This window comes from Typopeltis vanoorti, chromosome 1, assembly GCF_054136105.1.
Source record: "Typopeltis vanoorti isolate ZY-2024b chromosome 1, IOZ_Tvanoo_1.0, whole genome shotgun sequence".
NCBI lineage: Eukaryota > Metazoa > Arthropoda > Arachnida > Uropygi > Thelyphonidae > Typopeltis > Typopeltis vanoorti.
Genome location: NC_143549.1, coordinates 155,110,281 through 155,128,681, shown reverse-complemented (window position 1 = coordinate 155,128,681; position 18,401 = coordinate 155,110,281). Strand labels below are relative to the sequence as shown.

Here is an 18,401-nt window from a genome sequence, read left to right as displayed (position 1 = left end):
CCATCCATTTGCTGAATGGTGTTCTCACATTTGGGTAGCAAGAAAGCACAATATGTTATTTATCTGTTTTTCACTGTTTCACTCTTCTTCACATAGATTTTCAATTTCTGCTGTTTTCATTTCTTGCAGATGTTTTCATTGTCATTGTTCATCAGCAATGGGAGATTTTGGAGACAACTGGACTTTGTTATATCATCTTATTAATTGTCAAAATTCTGCCTGACACTGTGAGTGGATTGTTGAGGTGCTTCCTTATGTAGTATCCACGTTAACATTTGTGGTCCAGTAGCTGTGGTAATTGGTCAAGGATCCAGCTAGAGGCCACTTATTTCCATTTAAACATTTTTTGCAAACTACCATTCAAATTACACTGCTTGGAAAGAAGTCAATGGACATCATAGCATGAGGAACATCGCAGCATGTTCCTCATGGACATCATAGCATGAGGAACAAACAGCCATTTTGTACACCTTAATAAAATATAGGATCTCCTTTTGCTGCAATGACTACAGCAATCCTACATTTCCACAAGCATATGATAGTGATCAATGGGAAACAAGTATTTAGGCTTAGTATTGGTTTACATTCATGTTGCATTTGAATGGAATGATTTACAACACAAAGAGAAATAATTAAACACGTGTTTAATTTATTTCAATATTTTGTCTCAGTCATAGAGACATCATCAGGAATGCAATATATTGAAATTGTAATAATACACAAAAACATACAACAAACAATAAGTGTAAGAAATGAGGTAGAATAAATAAAGACTAAAGTCCTATTGAGGATACCATTGAGCAATGCATCCTTTCTTTCTCAGTTTACAGAAAACCTACCCACACAGGTAATACATACATAAACTTTCCCACCATCCCTCTTCTCAAAAATATGGGGTCATCAAAAATCCTTGTCAACAGCCGTCATTCTCTATTTCATCCAAGCTTCCTTTAAAGCGGAACTTTACCTTTATTTGCCAAATTTTCCTGTCCAATGGTTACAATGCATCCAAAAAAATTTATATTATCTCTCCTTTCCACCTCCTCACATTTTTCTCAACATAAAGACTACAGTAATGTCATTACTATTCCCTGTATCTGGGGCATTTCAGAAAAAATAGCTGGAACTTAGAAGAAATATAATCTCTGCACTGCTTTCAAACCTCATTCAAAGCTGGCTTCCCTTCCCTTCTCTGCTCTCCTAAGAATCTGCATCCTCCCCTCTCTATTCTAGGTGTTTACAAGGTTCCTTGTTCTTGCAAATTATCATATTATGGTCAGATTGGAGATCTGCTAATATCTGCCTAGAAGAACACAAAAAATAAATCTGCCACGACAACTATGGCCAATCAGATCTAGCACACCATGCCTTATATACCTTATACAGAATCAGATGGAAGAAACCACCATGCTTCATCTAATCAAATACAAACTTGAAAGACTCTTTTTAGAATTTGCAGCAGACTTCAAAAAACAGCCTGATCTTAATAAGTATGGTTGCATTAAAGTTTAAGTTTCCAGAATTTGAGAAACTAATTCTTACAGTCAACAGCATCCATAAGAGGGCATCATCCCTCATAGGATTTTACTTTTGATTTATTCTACCTTATTGCTTCCACTTATTATTTCTTGTGTGTTTTTGTGAGTGTTATTACAATTGTAACATTGTATTCCTGATAATGTCTCTGTGACTAAGATGAAACATTGAAATCAATTAAACCTGTTTAATTATTTTTCTTTGTGCTGTAAATTATTCCATTAAAGTGCAACATTGAATGAGCAATTTAAATTTTGGAATATTCTTCCTGTAGGCATGTAATGAGGTCCTGGACTGTTTTGGGATGGACATCCCTTGACCTCATATGATGCCCAGTTCATCCCATAGATTGTCAGTAGGGTTGAGATCAGGGTACTGGAGGCCAGTGAAGTGTGGTGACATTCATGTCCACAAAGCACGTAGTTACAGCAGCAGCAGCCTTGTGACGTGTTGTGTTGTCTTGTTGAAGGAAACAATGGTAATTCCATAGAAACATCACAAGGTAGGAAGCATTGCATTATTCAGAATGTTCAGATACCTCTCAGAGTTCATTGTTCATGGCATCACTACCAGAGGTCCAAGGTCAACCAGGATAAACAGGACCATACCATCACACTGCCGCCTCCAAATTTCATAGTTGGGGTTACGCACACTGGTAAGGGATGTTCACCAGGCATCTGCCACACCCATGCTCCCCCCCCATCTGCTCAGTAGAGGGTGTAACATGATTTGTCGCTCTATAACACAGCTTTCTAAGCTTCCATGTCCCACTGTACGTGTTCTTTGCACACTGAAGATGACACTTGCTACCTGTTGGTTTAGGTAATGTGAGGCTTGCCAGTCCTACCATGGAAACCCATTTTGTGAATCTCAGTTTTGAATGTGTTTATGCAGATTAGTGTTCTAGCACTGTCCTGAGCTCTGCATTCAGTGTGTCAGCAATGAATGCTGTTTTTTACATATTATCCTTCATAGAACCTTACTGTCATGTTTTGTGAGTGTGGCGGGTAGCACTTGCAGTTGACTCGCTATTCTTCCTTCTCAGTATAGCATCACTGATTGTTGATCTGGGATGGCCCAGTTTGTTAGCAATTTGCCAAACAGATAGGCCTGCAACATGGCATCCTATCACAATTCTTCTTTCAAACTCCATCAATTTCCTTCCCTTCTTTATTCAGTTGTTGCAAATAAACGGCAACATGCACCATGCCCATTTGGAAAGAAGTCAGTGGACACCCCCTGGGTGTCTGTTGATTTTTTCCAGTGTTATGTTTTCTGAAATGTATGTAGATTTTTATCATTCCATGTATGCTGTGGTTATAATAATTCATTGTGCTTCATCCATTACCAGCACTTGTCTGAGAAAAGTTGGATTTACTTCATCCAGCTTAAGTAACCATTTGCAGAATGTTCCTTGACAATTATATACTCTGACAGTACAGGGTTTGAACAGGCTGTACATGTGGATACATCTGTTCTTACAACACCTGCCATAATTGACTGTGAATCTGGTGACAAGCAAACAGCTGCATTGTAATAGTATTAGTAATCATTCAACAGCATGCAGAACATCTTCCACATTGGCATGCTTGTTGCTCTGTGGTCTACCAGTGTTGGTCACAAGAGTCCATACATGGCTATTTTCTCTAAGATGATGGATGGTTCAGAGATTTGTAATTTGGATGCCATTATTGCAGATACATTTTGGTATAAAGATGTGCATTGGCTGCACTGTTACACTATGCTTCTCCATATAGCGATATATCATATATGTTAATTTGTTGAATGAATAATCTGAATTGTACATCAGAGTGAACATTTTGAGATGGAAGCAGTCACAATTATTCCCATAAGTGTTTTGACAACATATAAATAACTCATTTCATTATTCTGTGACATTGTCAAGTTTCACAGAATTGCTGCAAGTTTTTAACAACAGCAAATACATATTTTTGATTGATTATGAACTAGATTATGATGAGAGGAATGGTGTCAGCATTTGTGTAAGAGTGACTAAGATGTGCAGCTATATTAATTATATGAATATGCTTAATAATAGAGATGATTATGATGAAAAGATGATTGTATTCATCCATTCAGGCTTATATATGTGTAAGGAAGTCTGCATAGGTGAAACATTAGATATGAACAGAAATCTGAAAGTTGCCCAACTGGATCATGCAGACAGAGGAGAGTATACAAAAAAGCATAGAGGTAACTTATTACATCTGTATACAAATGCCAGGAGTATAAAGAATAAAAAAGTTGAATTTGTTGCCTTATGAAATACATTGTGGTTTCAGATTATTGGCATTAGTAAGATCTGACTCTCAGAGTCAAATGTACTAGCTGGTATTGTGAGTGTACAGGGTATAATATTTTTAAGAAGGTAGGAGCGGAAAGATGGGGGGGGGGATGATGCTAATGACATTGGATGATTTAAATCTAGTTAGAATGGATAGTTATGATTGCAATTCTAGTAACAGTTATCCATGTAGCAGTGATTTTAAGGCTATTTGGTGTGAGGTGGAGTCTAAGAAGATCAAATACATGGCTGGGTGTTGCTGCAGACCTAAGGACTCAGCTGCTAGTGACGATGAAATGCATTGACAAATAAACCTAAACAATCAATCATCATGGGTGACTTTAATTATCTGAACATTGATTGTGTAGCTGTGAAATCTCATGAAAAGAATGAAGCCAAATTTATTGAGCTGGATATTGATCTCATACATGAGAGGTCAAAAACCTATAAGCATATCAGTTCTGTGTTTGGGGTGCAGGTGAGGAGTCAGAAGTTTATTGACTTTTTTTTTTTTTTTTTTTTGAAGAGCTGCAGGCTGCAGGTGTTTCGAAATACTTCTTGCAGTTGGCTATTCCAGAGGATGGAGGTAGATGGAATGAAAGAGGAAGAAGAAAAACAGATTCAATGTGTTTGCAGTTGTACAATAAAGAGGTTCTGGGCAGCTGCTGCTCTTGTATTAACAGGTGCAAAAGAAAGTGGAGGAATGATGGTTGCCATTTCAGTGGAGCAATGACCATTGAAGTACATGTAGAATAGTCAGAACTGAAAACACTGCATCTGTGAGATAGATGTTGAAGTGAATCTGTAAGAGAAGGATCATCTGTGAGCTGAATTGCTCTCCCCTGGACAGCATAAAGAATTTTTAAAGAAGTTTTAGGAACTTCACCCCAAACACACGAACAGTATTCTAAGCATGGGCAGATTTAGGTTTTGTTTATCAGTGAGAATTGGATACATGTAAAATAACATCTTGAACGAAAGAGAATGTCTAGTTTTTTGAGTGCCGAGGAAGTTATTGTTGCGTTCATGCTAGGAGAGGCTGGAGGTGAATGTTACTCCAAGCAGAGAGATCTGATCTTGTCGTGTGATTTTTGTATTACTGAGTGAGGGAATGTGAGCTGAGTTTCTTTTGTGAGAAAGATGCAAGACTGTGTTTTGGTGGCATTGAATACGACCAGATTGTTTTCACTCCGTTGAAGGATAGTACATAAATCAGTGTTGAAGGTACTAGTTGTAGATGTTTGATGCTTGGAATATCTGTGCAATGCATGGTTTGTAAAATTAGTAGGATGGATGGGGAGTATAATATCATCTGTAAAACTGTAGACAGGATTAGTGGTGACTGAGAGTAGGTTGTTTATGTACATGAAAAAAGGGTAGGTGATAGGACAAATCTCTGAGGTACTTCTGCATTGGTGATGAAGCTTGAAGAGAAGGAGCTATCAACTATGACATGTAGTGAATGACCAGAGAGGAAGCTAGCAACCCAATTACAGAGGGTGGTGGGTAGATCATAGGATGGCAGTTTGTTTAGCAGGCCTCAATACCAGACATGATCAAAAAGCTTCAGAAATGTCAAGAGCAATAGCACAGGTTTTGCTGAACCTTTCCATTGCACATATCCAATGGTGGGTGATGTAGGTGGATCTTCAATGGAGGATTCCATACTGGTGGTTACTGATTGATTGACGGACCTCTAGGTAGTGGAGAAGTTGGCTATTGACTTTTTTGTTTGTTATCTTGAAGAGAATTGAGGTGATGGCAATTGGTTGGTAGTTTGACAGTAGACTTTTCTCTCTCTCTCTTTTTTTTTTTTTTTGGAATAGGCTGGATGTGAGATTGCTTCCACATGTTGGGATAAATACCAGTTATGTATAATAGATTCTAGAGGCTATACAGGAGGTGTTAGCTCTGGAGCATAATGATTGAGAACAAATAGAGAGATACCATCAGGACCAGGAGACTTTTTAGTGTCTGAGTTATTTAGTAATATTCTGATGTCTTTTTGTTGAACAACTGCAGGAAGCATATGGTGCTTGGATTCCGGTATGGTAGGCAGCAATTTCCCTTAGTTATCAATGTTTGAGGAAAAGTGGGATGCTAGGAGATCAGCTTTATCTCCTGATGGCACCACTGTTACTTCACTCATTTCAACTGCTCTGATGAGAGAGTGAGGGAAACAGCTTGAGAACAAATAGAGATTGAGAACAAATAGAGAGATACCATCAGGACCAGGAGACTTTTTAGTGTCTGAGTTATTTAGTAATATTCTGATGTCTTTTTGTTGAACAACTGCAGGAAGCATATGGTGCTTGGATTCCGGTATGGTAGGCAGCAATTTCCCTTAGTTATCAATGTTTGAGGAAAAGTGGGATGCTAGGAGATCAGCTTTATCTCCTGATGGCACCACTGTTACTTCACTCATTTCAACTGCTCTGATGAGAGAGTGAGGGAAACAGCCCTAGCAAAGGACTAGAAGACACAGCTTCCATTTGGACAAGGTAAGTTTTCTGCTGTTGGCCTTCATGAAATTGGATTTGGATCTGCTGATGACTACTTTGCATTTGTTGCATGCTTTGGTATAGGCGAAAATGAAACTGGAGTTTGCAATGCAACCCACCTGCAGTATGCCAAAGTTTTTTCTTCAACTGCTCTGATACACTTTCAGTTGAACCAGGGCTTGACAAGCAGACAAGGATTCTAAGCAGAATGGGAAATGAAGGACTTCAAGCTGGTGAGGATAATTTCTACAACTCATTCAGAGTTGTAGAAATTATTCAGTCAGAATAATTTTCAGTAAGTTGTAGAAATTACTCATTCAGTAGGTGTTAAGGTCGGATGTGCTAAAACAGTAGTCTGACGATTTGGCACCTATGCAGTGCCAAAGGAATGTGAGGTTGGGAGTGGCTTGAGAAGGGCATTCTGTGGGAATGGGGACGTGTAAAACATTTACCACCTAGAATGGATAAGAACAGCCAATTTCAAGTGGGGTTTTATCTCTGCGGTGCAGAGATTGCATCTCGATAAAATTCTGGCTATTTTACTATGATTTTTATGCAGAGAACATTGAGATTGGGAGAGATTAAATATTTTTTTACTTCTATTGGGATTGTAGTCATTAGATAAAGTGCAATGTATGTAGTTAAGGGGAAAAAATATTAATAATTTGAGGTATGCAGATGATACCACCTTGCTAGCAGAATGCAAAGAAGATTTGGAGGAACTTATGAAAGTTAAAGAAGAAAGTGCTAAATATGGTCTTAAACTTAATATCAAAAAGACAAAAGTTATGGCAACGTGTGAACTTAATGATTTTGAAGTAGATGGGAAGAAAATGGAAGCAGTCATTTACAATTTTGTGCTCCTAGGGTCCCAAATTGATAAAGATGGTTATTGTACTGAAGAAGTTAGAAGAAGATTATTACTCGGAAAGAAAGCAATAACAAATTTAAGCAAGATCTTTAGGGATAAAGATATTAGCCTTGCAACAAAAATCAGAATCGTGAAACCAATGGTATTCCCTGTGTTACTGTATGGATGTGAAAGTTGGACCCTGAGAAAGAGTGATAGAAGGAAGATAGATGCATTTGAATTATGGGTTTGGAGATGCTTACTAAGAATACATGGACTGCAAAGCAAACCAATAAATCAGTGATAGACAGAATAAAGCCAGATTGCTCCTTCAAAGCTATCATCATCAAGCAAAAATTGTAATACTTTGGACATATTATGTGAGCAAATGACAGTCTGGAGATGATGATGCTTGCTAAAGTTGATGGAAGCAGGAGAAGAGGAAGACCAAGAATTAGATGGGTAGATGGAGTTAAAGAAGCAACTGGAGTGCGCTTGGAAATTCTGAAAGACATGGTCAGGGACAGATCTGAATGGATCACCAGGAGTCGAAAACGACTCGATGGAACATAACACACATGTAGTTAAGTTCAGCTTTGAGGAATGCCTTATTAGAACAGAGATTGATGGTAATATTAGTTTTTATAATAACCTGTTTCTGGAGGAATGTTGGGAAAGTTTTGTGAATATATTTGCTTATGTATGTGCGTTTGTATTTTTTGCTTTTTTTTTTCTGCTGTAAAAGAAAGAAATATTTTTTTAAGGTGTCTACAGGTTTTCTTTTGTATTGATGAAACATATTCTTGGATTATCGATTGTTGAGGTGGAGGAGGAATGTATTGATGTTTCTGAACCAAGAGTCTAAATTGAGAACACGTCATCTGAATATCTTAGTCATATAGAAGGGGCTGTCAGGAGCATGATTTTCAAAATTCTCCATGCAAAATTGACCAGGTGGGGTCAGGGTATCTGCTCTTTGTACATTTTATTCTTCCAGTAGAGCCAACCTTCTTGGATTGTAAGGATATAGATATGTGGTGTGTGTATGTGTTGGGTGGGGGTTAAGTGTTAACATGTCATTCAAGGGAATATTAGTGAAGAAAGAATCAGTATCAAAGCTGACTATGATATCAGAATTATTTAAAAATAAATATTCCAAAGAAGCCCTTAATGTAAGAAAAGGCCAATGAGGGGAGTAAGATTTTATCTAATAGTTTGAATAATCTACGAGGATGAATCAGTAGTTTCTGCTAATAATTCTCTCCGATCCATAGTATAATTATTTCACTTCAGCAGCTAATGAAGAGATCAGATTGGAAATTATGGAATGTCTTTTCTGCAGCTGTGGCTTGACTTGATGTGAGTTAAGAAGACCTAACATTCCAGACGTGATGTTTTAATAGATTTGTGATGTAGATGAATTGCAGAAATATAGAATAGTTATCAAGGTGTGCGAGAACATGTTAGACAGTAAAAAATGCAATGGATAGTCCTATGTACTCCTGTGAGCGCATCTTCCTACTCCTGTTTAAAACTGTCATATAGAATATAATTTATTATTCCTTGAACTGCATTGCTTTATGCACTACTTCATTTTTCTAATTCAGCACTGCTAATTCACTTAATATCATGAAATGCCTGATATGTTTATGCTTAGGGCTATACAGGATATTTTGATGGTACTGCATGAAAAGTTTACGTCATCACCAACTTTCTAATTGACATTATTCCTCCAAATTATTGTTATCTTTCAGGACTCCAGTGTCATCAGATCTTATATTCCAGGCTTTTAAGATGTTTCTTACTATATCAATCCACATAAATCATTGGTCTTCCTCTGTCTTTTTCTTGCTATCCTGGCAAAAACTCTTGTTTTGCCTGGAATTCCTCTCCCATTCTATTTAAGTGATCATACTATTTTAGATCAGCTCTGACTGGTGCATTCCTGAATGTGCAGATAGTGACAAGTTCCTTCCTAATAGAATCATTTTTATTAAAAAAAAATATGGTTCTGCCATTGAAGCCATCTAATTTTTCTCTAAACTTATATCTATGGTCTCCAAGTCTTTCAAGTGTTTTATTTCTACCCAGCTCTCAGATCCATAAGTTACATTGGTTTGAATTGTCTTTTGTACAGCTAGTTTAATTTTTTGAGTAATTTCTTTATTCTATACAAATTTATTCTTTTGGCAACAGTGTTGAGATGAGAGACCAAGCTGGTGAGAGGTCTGTAGAATGCTCCCTGTGAAGATATGGTAGTTGCAGAGTTTAGTTTACAGGTATGATATAGGACATGATAGAAACTTATAAGTTACAAAAGGGATTCTATAAGATCAGTGCAAAAGAAATTTTTCAATACATGAGGAGTAGAGGTTGAACATGGGGTCACACCTGGAAGTTGTGTAGGGACTAGGTGTGCTTGGAAAGTGGTAAATGAATGAAATGGATTGCCAGACATAGTTGAGTGTTCCAATGGTAAATAAGTTTTAGGAGAGGTATAATAGGCATTGTGTGAATAATGGTTAGTGTGAGTCTCCCATGATAAGTCCTTTAACTCCATTGAGATACCTGTATAATAATAATTTCCATATTTAGTTATCTTTACTAAAAATTGTGCCTAAATAGCTGAAATTTTTTACTTGTTCTGTAGGTTCTCCATTCAGGATGCAGTTGATGTTTATAATATTTCTTCTTATTTTTATTGACTTTGTCTTTTATTGCTGATTGTCATACCAAATTTATTATAGCAGTTATTTCAATTTAGTGTTGGGCAATTTGCAGACTTCTGTTGAATTTAATTTAGACTTCATGGTCTGCATACTGTAAAGAGTTGAGTTGAATATTTCCAAATTAATTTCTGGCCTAAGCCACTTTTCTTCATAACATGAAGAAAAGTGACATTAGGCTTGTTTCATTTCTAACTGCTGACTTATAGCTTAAATATAGACTGTGTATTGTTCTGTATAATGTTCCATCTACATCATTTAATTATGGCATTTTGAAAAGTTTTTCTGTTAGTGCATTGTCACATTTCTTTTCCAAGATCCACAAAACTCTAGTACTGATCTTTTTTATACTCTCATGATTTCTCAACTATTTGTCTTAAAGTGAAAATCTGCTCCTGACAACTTCTGTTTAGCCTGAATCCAGTTTATTTTTCTCGAAATTTCAGTTTCCTTTCCACAAATTTTCTTGAGTTCTTCTCAATTATGCTTACATATATGAGCCTCTCATAAGCCAAACTGATCAACCCCACTTTCTGTAAATTTCTCAATTTTAGTACCTGAGCACATGATTAGTGCTTAATTTTTCAGAAACTGAATGACTAACCTACATCTTAAATAATTCATTGTATAATATTTGTTTGTTCGTATATTCCAAGCTAAATTTTAAAGAATGATGTTTATAGCATCAGCAATTTTTTCAACTTTATTTTATGGAGTTGGTTTCTCAGAAGCACAAATCTTACCTAGAATACTTAATAAAGAAATTCATTTGTAATTCTCTGTCAGTTGTATTTCCCTTATTATAGGTGAATAATTTGAGAAAGGCACTTAACAGATACTATAGTGGTTTCTCAGTTGGTGGCAAAAAGATAAATAATCTTAGGTATGCGGATGATACTGTTCTTATTGCCAGCAGCAAAGGAGAACTGGAGTCTCTCATTAAAGAGTTTAATAGTAAGGCCTGAAATATGGTTTAAGAATTAACTGTGAGAAAACAAAATATATGGTCATAAATGAAAATGACAATTTCATCCACAATATTGACTTCAAGAAAGTGGATGAATTCATTTACCTTGGAGCTTTAATAAGCACAAAGAGCAGATATCAACCAGAAATTAAAAGAATTACCATAGTGAGGTCAGCAATGATACACCTGCAGAAAATATGGAAAGATTTTCATGTGTGGTGCTGAATCTTGGAAACAGTGGAAAGGATATGGACAAGTTAAATAGCTTCAAGATGTGGTGCTGGAGAAAGATGTTGAGAGGCTCCTGGATGGACAAAAGGTCTAATGAACGTATAAGTTAACTAAAAATTAAGAGGTGGCTTTGTGACATAGTAAATGAAAGAAGTCTCAAATTTTAAGACATGAAAATGACAACCTGGAAAACTTATCATCCATAGTAAAGTGGAAGGACAAAGAAAAAGAGGACATCGAGACCAAGATGGTTGGACCAGATTAAAAAGATTACCAGACTTACTTTGGAGTTGGCAACAAAAGATAGAAAGAAATGGAGAAGCATTGTGGCTAGGGTCACAAGTCCTCGGACATGAGGAGACTGAGCAAGAAGAATAATTTGAGAACTCTATTCTAATCATCTGGAAATTGATTCTATCACCAGGTCATCTGAATTATGCAGTAATTTATTGTAAAACGTTTATATTTGTACATTTCTAATTGATTATCATCTACTCCAACTGCTTTCAACATTTCAGGTTTTTGATGGCTTTTTTTACTTTGAATTTTGATATGTATTCCTGATTACATTGCTGTTGAGTGTTTTCTGTCCCCATACTGTCACTTCTTGTTTTTTTTTTTAGTAGTCTTTCCAAGTAATTACTCTTAACATCTTTAACTTTAGTTTACATGTCACATATAACATCTCTGATTCTTACAATAAAGAGCCAAGAGGCTTTTTTTTTTTGTGCGACATTATCCCCTTAATTAAAAAATCTCTTATTCCTTTTACAGAACTCTCTATTTCCAAGCTTTTTCAACAGCTTCCAGAACATTTGCCACCTTCTTGATATTTATGTTCTATATTCTTTTCAAAATCTTCCCATGACTTGTTTTGCTACTTATATGTATTACTGGGCTTTATGTTTTTCTCTGTATTCTGTTAGAGCACATGCTGATTTACTTGCTAGAAATATTTGATATGCTTTCTTCTTTAACATTCAGTTAATAAATGTTAATTTTTGAACTTAATGAAGTAAGCCATGACATGTTTCAACATAAATGCAGAGATCTAAGGCTGTGTTGCTGTATTGGTGGAACTGTGCTTCAGGAAGTGGATGAGATTCATGATCTAGGAGTGATGGTTGACAATGACCTGAAGTTTAGAAGGCACACTGCAAGTGTAGCAAGGAATGCACATCATATTGCTGCTATGATATGCATCATACGTTGACAAGTAGAGATAAGTAGGTGGTTGACACTGTATAAGGCATTGGTCAGATCACACATGGCCTGTTGTGTTTAAATTTGGTCACTTAGATTTCATTGCAATGTGGAAACATTGGAGATGATCCACAGATGATGATCAAGGCAATACCAGAATTCTGAAATGTTGGTTATGCAGAGAGGTTGAGGGAATGTAAATTGCAGCGTTTGGTGGATAGGAGAAAAAGAGGTGATATAATAGAGGTATTAAAGTTATTGAGGAAATTTTACTGTATTAATACAAAGGGAATTATAAAAATAGTGGAAGATGAAAGGGAGATGAACAAGAGGCCATTCCTGAAAACTGCATATAATTGTGGTGATGAAGGGTATGAGTAGTATATTTTTTGCATGGAGAATGGTGGATAATTGGAATGTATTGTTAGAAAATGTTCTGAATGTGGGCAGCATAAATAAGTTCAAGATTCAATACAGCTAATGTTACTAGTTAAATGGGCCTCACATGATGAGTGTCTATCGACTCTTATGGAGGTTGCTGTAATAATGTGATTTCTTAAATTCTGTTAATACACTGCTTGGAAGGAAGTCGATGGAAGCCCCTCCTCCCCAGGCAAGGTGCATTGTGCCATGCAGCAGGTCATGTGTTTATAGCCAGTATAAATTGGAGGATAGGAGGAATATGATGCTCCCAAGTGAGTGCAACTGTGTCCGGGTGAAATGATTGCAAAAAAGGAACTGACAGAGTTCGAAAGAGGCATTTATTATAGGATGCCATGTTGCAGGCCTATCTATTTGGCAACTTGGGCTATCTTAGGTTAACCAGGCCATCTCATGATACTATACTAAGATGCAAGTGCAGAGAGTCAACTTCAAGTGCCACCTGCAGTGGACTACCCACAACACTAACTGAACACGACCTTAGGGTTCTACAAAGGATCATACGTAAAAACAGCCATTCATCAATTGTGTTTCAGTCAATGCCCAGAGCTCGGCATTGGCTGAGCTCTGGGCATTGACTGAAACACAAATCTACACATAAACAATCGGAACCAAGGCTCACAACATGGGTTTCCATTGTTGTGAGCCTTGGAGGTCATGGCGTGTGGTCCTGTTTTTCCTGATTTGGTCTTGGACCTCTGTGATGCCATGAACATTCTGTGCAATGCATTGCTTCTTACTTTTTGGTGTTTCTATAAAACTGATCATTGCCTGAAGATAATGCACTGTGTCATAAGGCTCATGCTATAACTGCATGGTTTGTGAACATGAATGTTACCACACTTGACTTGCCTTCACAGAGCCCTAATCTCAACCATACTGAACATCTCTTATGAACTGGAGTGTCCGATAAGATCATCCCACAACAGTCAAGGATATCATTACATGCCTACAGGAAGGATGATTCAAAATTCCCATCGATCACTATTGTATGCTTATGGAAAGTATGCTCCTGTAGGATTGCTGGCTTGCTGCAGTCATTGCAGAGAAAGGAGGTCCTAAATCTTATTCGGGTGGACACCGTTTGTTCTGTACATTATGGTGCCAATTAACTTCTTTCTAAGCAGTGTATATTGCTGTCAAAAATTCATCTAAATTTTTAATATACGAGGGTAGTCTGATAATTTCTCGGTCTCGACCATAGATGGCAACATTATTGGCAAGAGATTTTTTTTTTTCTTTTCTAAATTCGTACATCTGTCATATGCATCCATGCAAAATTGCAAGTCATTCTATCAAGTAGTTTTTTTGTTTTATACAGCTGTCTGAAGCAAAAGTGTTGTCTGTATCCCTTGAAATGGATAAAATTGAGTATCGTCCGGTTATAAAATTTTTTGTAAAAGAAGGTTTAGCAGCAAAAGAAATTCATTAAAAGTTCATAAACGTTTATGGGCACTCTTCTCCTTCATTTTCGACAATTAAGAAATGGGCTGCGAAGTTTAAATCTGGCCGTACCAGCCTTGAAGATGATCCACGTGAAAGGTGTCCAAAAAGTGTAACAACACCAGAAATCATTGATCAGGTGCATGATATGGTATTGGATGACCGGCGAGTCAAAGTGCGTGAAATTGCTGACTATAGGCATTTCAAAAGAATGTGTAGGATATATTTTGCATGAAGAATTGCGAATGAAAAAGCTTTGCGCAAGATTGGTGCCACAGCAGATCAAAAACGTACTTGCATGAAAATCTCTGAACAGTGCTTGGAGCGTTTTTAACAAGAATACTACTGATTTTGTGCATCGATTTATTACTATGGATGAGACTTCGATTCACCATTACACACCAGAATTCAAACAGTAGTCAAAACAGTGGACAGAAGCGCCGGTTGTTCAGCGCCAAAGAAGACAAAGTTGGTTCCATCGGCAGAAAAGGTCATGGCATTTTGTTTATTGTTTATTAATTATCTTAAAAAGGGTAAAACAATAACTGGGGAATATTATTCCGAGTTTAACCAGACTGGACGAAATAATTTGGGAGAAAAGACCTGTTTGCAGAAGAAAAAAATCATCTTTCATCAGGACAATGCACCTGCCCACAAAAGTGTTTTGGCAATGGTAAAATTAAGGGTTCTGCACTATGAATTGCTGAAACTGTCCATTTACAAAAAAAACCTACGGACACTGGACGATATCTACATTACTCTTCAAACCATCATAGCTCACATAAACAGAGCATCATCCACATGTTGAGAAATCGAGCTAGAAACTTTATCTCCAACGAAGTAGTTCAAACAGAACTGTCTCAAATCGCTATAACACTATTGCAAAATGGTTATCCTCAAAACATCATCAACAAATTTCTATACAAAGATAACAAACAAGAAAGAATAGTCTCCCAGCAAATTTCAACAGGCAGTCATCCCCTTTATGGGTTCAATTTCCACCAAAATTGTGAGATTGTTAAAGGTCCATAACATTAGGGTTGTATTTAAACCAACTACTAGCATCAGACAGGTTCTAAGATCTCCTAAAGACTGTTCCATTTTATAAATATCCAGGTGTGTATAATATTCCAAGCACAGTCTTTCCTACATTGGACAAACTTCAAGAAGCCTGTAAATAAGACAGAAAGAACATGTTGGCGATGTAAATCACAACAGGACGATCATCAAATCACATTTGATGTTAGCACATCAAAAGTGATGTGCTAACACCTCCGGGTTAGCACATCACTTTTGAACTTCGAACCACACTATAGACTGAAATAACAGCTCTATGCTCTATGTAGACGAAGATTACAGACATCAATTATTTAAAGAAGCAGCAGTAGTGCTACGTACAGGCAATGATCTAAACAGAAATCAAGGGGCCATACTGAACGATACTTGGAAAAATCTGATTAATTCCCTCAGTTCAGCAGAACTACAGTATGCGAATAATCATATTATGCGTTTGCATGTAACGTGTGTTCATGATACTGAGTAGAAATGTCACACGAACGTGTTACCTTAGCTACCTAACAGGTACTAATGTTTTTTGTATTCTTAAACCTTTTTTGCATTTATCATTTTTTTGTACTGTGCAAGCCTTGAAAAAGCTAGTCAGTTACTAGCGAAACCAGTAGGCAATATTGTACGAACATACATACGAATTAAAAATCTATGGTCAGTTTAACAATAAGTCTTATATTTTATAGATTAAATGCATTGTATTAAAATACCATGTATTCAGCATACATACTCCAAAGTTTTTAGGATTCTTGGGGAATAGGTTTCTTGAATTTTGCATTCCACTGCATTTAAAACTTAACAGTACCGTTTTGAAAATTAAGCCTTGGGCATACATTGACTATAGTCCCCACACCACCATCAGATGTATGGTATTATTGAAGTTAATCAACAAAGCTTTTCATAATCATTGTTCTAAAATATGTTGAATGGAATAGTTAGTCATCCCCTTTAATTTTGTTTCATAACATGTTTTAAGTGCACTATACAAATGATATATGCAGTGTGTGTGTGCGCAGTTTAAACCTAAATACTGTTATAAGATCAGCACATAATCTATCAGTAAATCCTTTATAGCTTTCAGCACATACAAACCACATGTATAATGTGCATATAGTAGCACTCGATGATCAAAATGTCCCCCTTTTGCTTTCATGCACACCCGAGTCTTAGGACACGTATTGATGATGGCACACAACATTCAATGGAAATGCTGTCTACTTGCTCCACGACCTTTCGGTGAGCGATTCTGGGGGTGTCATTTCTTGCAGGAGTGTAGAAATTGTAACAGTATTTATGACAAGACCGTGTATATATAGGTGCTCAGTCAGTTTGAATTACTCAGAAATTGAAGCTGACATGAGTTCTTGAGATGTATTTTTAGATCATGAAAAAATCTTGTAATGTTTTTTCTTAGGACTCTGTTTTGTTTATATGTAGGTTCCTATGACAGTATTACTTGATAGTCCACAAAGAAAGGACCAGTCTCAATTTACATGTGAAAGAGATGCTTGTCTGACATATTTTGAGAAGTGGAATGAAAATGATCAAATTGAGTTTGTGGAACTGTTACTTTCAAAAATGTCCCATTGTCAACATAGTCATGTTAGCTCTTATCTGCGGCCAATGCTACAAAGAGATTTTATTTCTCTTCTTCCAAGTAAGATTGTTTCACAAATTTTATTAATATTCATGAACAGAATTCTATATTATTAAAGGATTTTCGTATTTTGGCAGTCTTTTTGTTGTATAGAATTGATATTAAATTTGAAATTCATTGCATTACTCCCCGATTTTATCGTTTTAATAAGAATGATGTAATTGAAAATGTTAAAAATATTTTTTTCTTTGTTCATTATGATGATAATCTAATTATAGTTTGCTGTATAAAAGAAAAAAATACAATAAAGAGGAAAAGAATTTAACAGTTTTTCTTGCTAGGAACAACAAATCATGTTTTTATTTATTTTTGTTCAGTGAAAATCCATCCTCACATTAGAATTTAAAGCAACAAAAACACTTGAGCAACTTGCTGCAGTTGAGCGATTATCACTATCAGTTAATAGAAGGCAAGTACTTGATGTAGAATCACCATGATTTTCTGTCAAGCCCAAACAACTGAAATTTTTTGTTAAAAAATAAATAAAATCATGAGCTCAAGTCACTTCTGAATCATTTTTGTATGAAATGATTTGTGAAGAAAATGCTTTTGGTTTAATTAAAAAAAAATAACTAGTGTATTTACCTTGTGTGTGTTATTATCTTGGCTGGCAGCATATCCTAGCTTAATGAATGTCATCAAGTGTTTGATGACATTCATCAAACACTGATGTTACACATTGAGTCATTACATCTTTTCTGTCTTCCTCTACATGCATGCATGTCCACACACACACACACACATATGCACACAGTTTGCTTGCATCAGATGAATTAGAATTCTCATAGAGTACATGAATGGGTTAAAAGAAAATTACACATGATGTGCATAAATAACTTATTTTTCATTTGTCTCCACGTTATATACATACCGTGTTCTATTCCTCCCGACACATTCAAAGTACGAATTCATGCAGGCATTGAATTTGAGTGAAAATCTTTCTTTTCTGAATCAATTATAAATTATCAATAAAATAAATATGCTAATTTAACCTAATTAAAAATGTATAGTATAAATGATATTATGAAAGAGATTACTTGCTGTTTGATTCTGGAACAATTTTTTTATAATTATAGATGGTTTTTTTTTTTTTTTTTAATATCTGATCCATACATGAAAGGCCACATGACCTTCTTCTTCTTCCTTTCCAGGCGTATAGGCCAAGTGGCCTGTTCCAGACTCAATTCCAACTTTTTAAGGATCTTTCTCTGCATCGGATAACTTTTGGCTAGTAATTTAGAATTTATTTAGACATTATGCTTCTATTCATTCTCAGTACATGTTCTTTTCATTTTTATATATAGCAAATAACTGTTTCATTTAGGGAGTTTATTTCTGATTTTGCTGCTTTTCATTTTATCCATTATTGTGATTCCTTCAGTTCTGCACAGAAATTTTATTTTGGATGATTCAATTCTTCTTTCATCTGCTTTTTTTATTGTCCATGTGTAAGGTAGGTTTAGCTACTGTATT

At 36.1% G+C, this 18,401-nt stretch overlaps 1 protein-coding gene across 1 annotated transcript in view; it reads left to right on the top strand.

The window, feature by feature from the left end:
• The window catches only part of LOC150110561 (beta-TrCP-like), a 171,976-nt gene that overhangs the window by 11,000 nt on the left and 142,575 nt on the right, over nucleotides 1-18,401 (top strand). Inside the window, exon 2 of the mRNA XM_090394800.1 lies at nucleotides 16,709-16,928. Coding sequence (XP_090250926.1) covers nucleotides 16,709-16,928 — 220 coding nt within the window. The remainder of the gene's footprint in view (nucleotides 1-16,708; nucleotides 16,929-18,401) is intronic.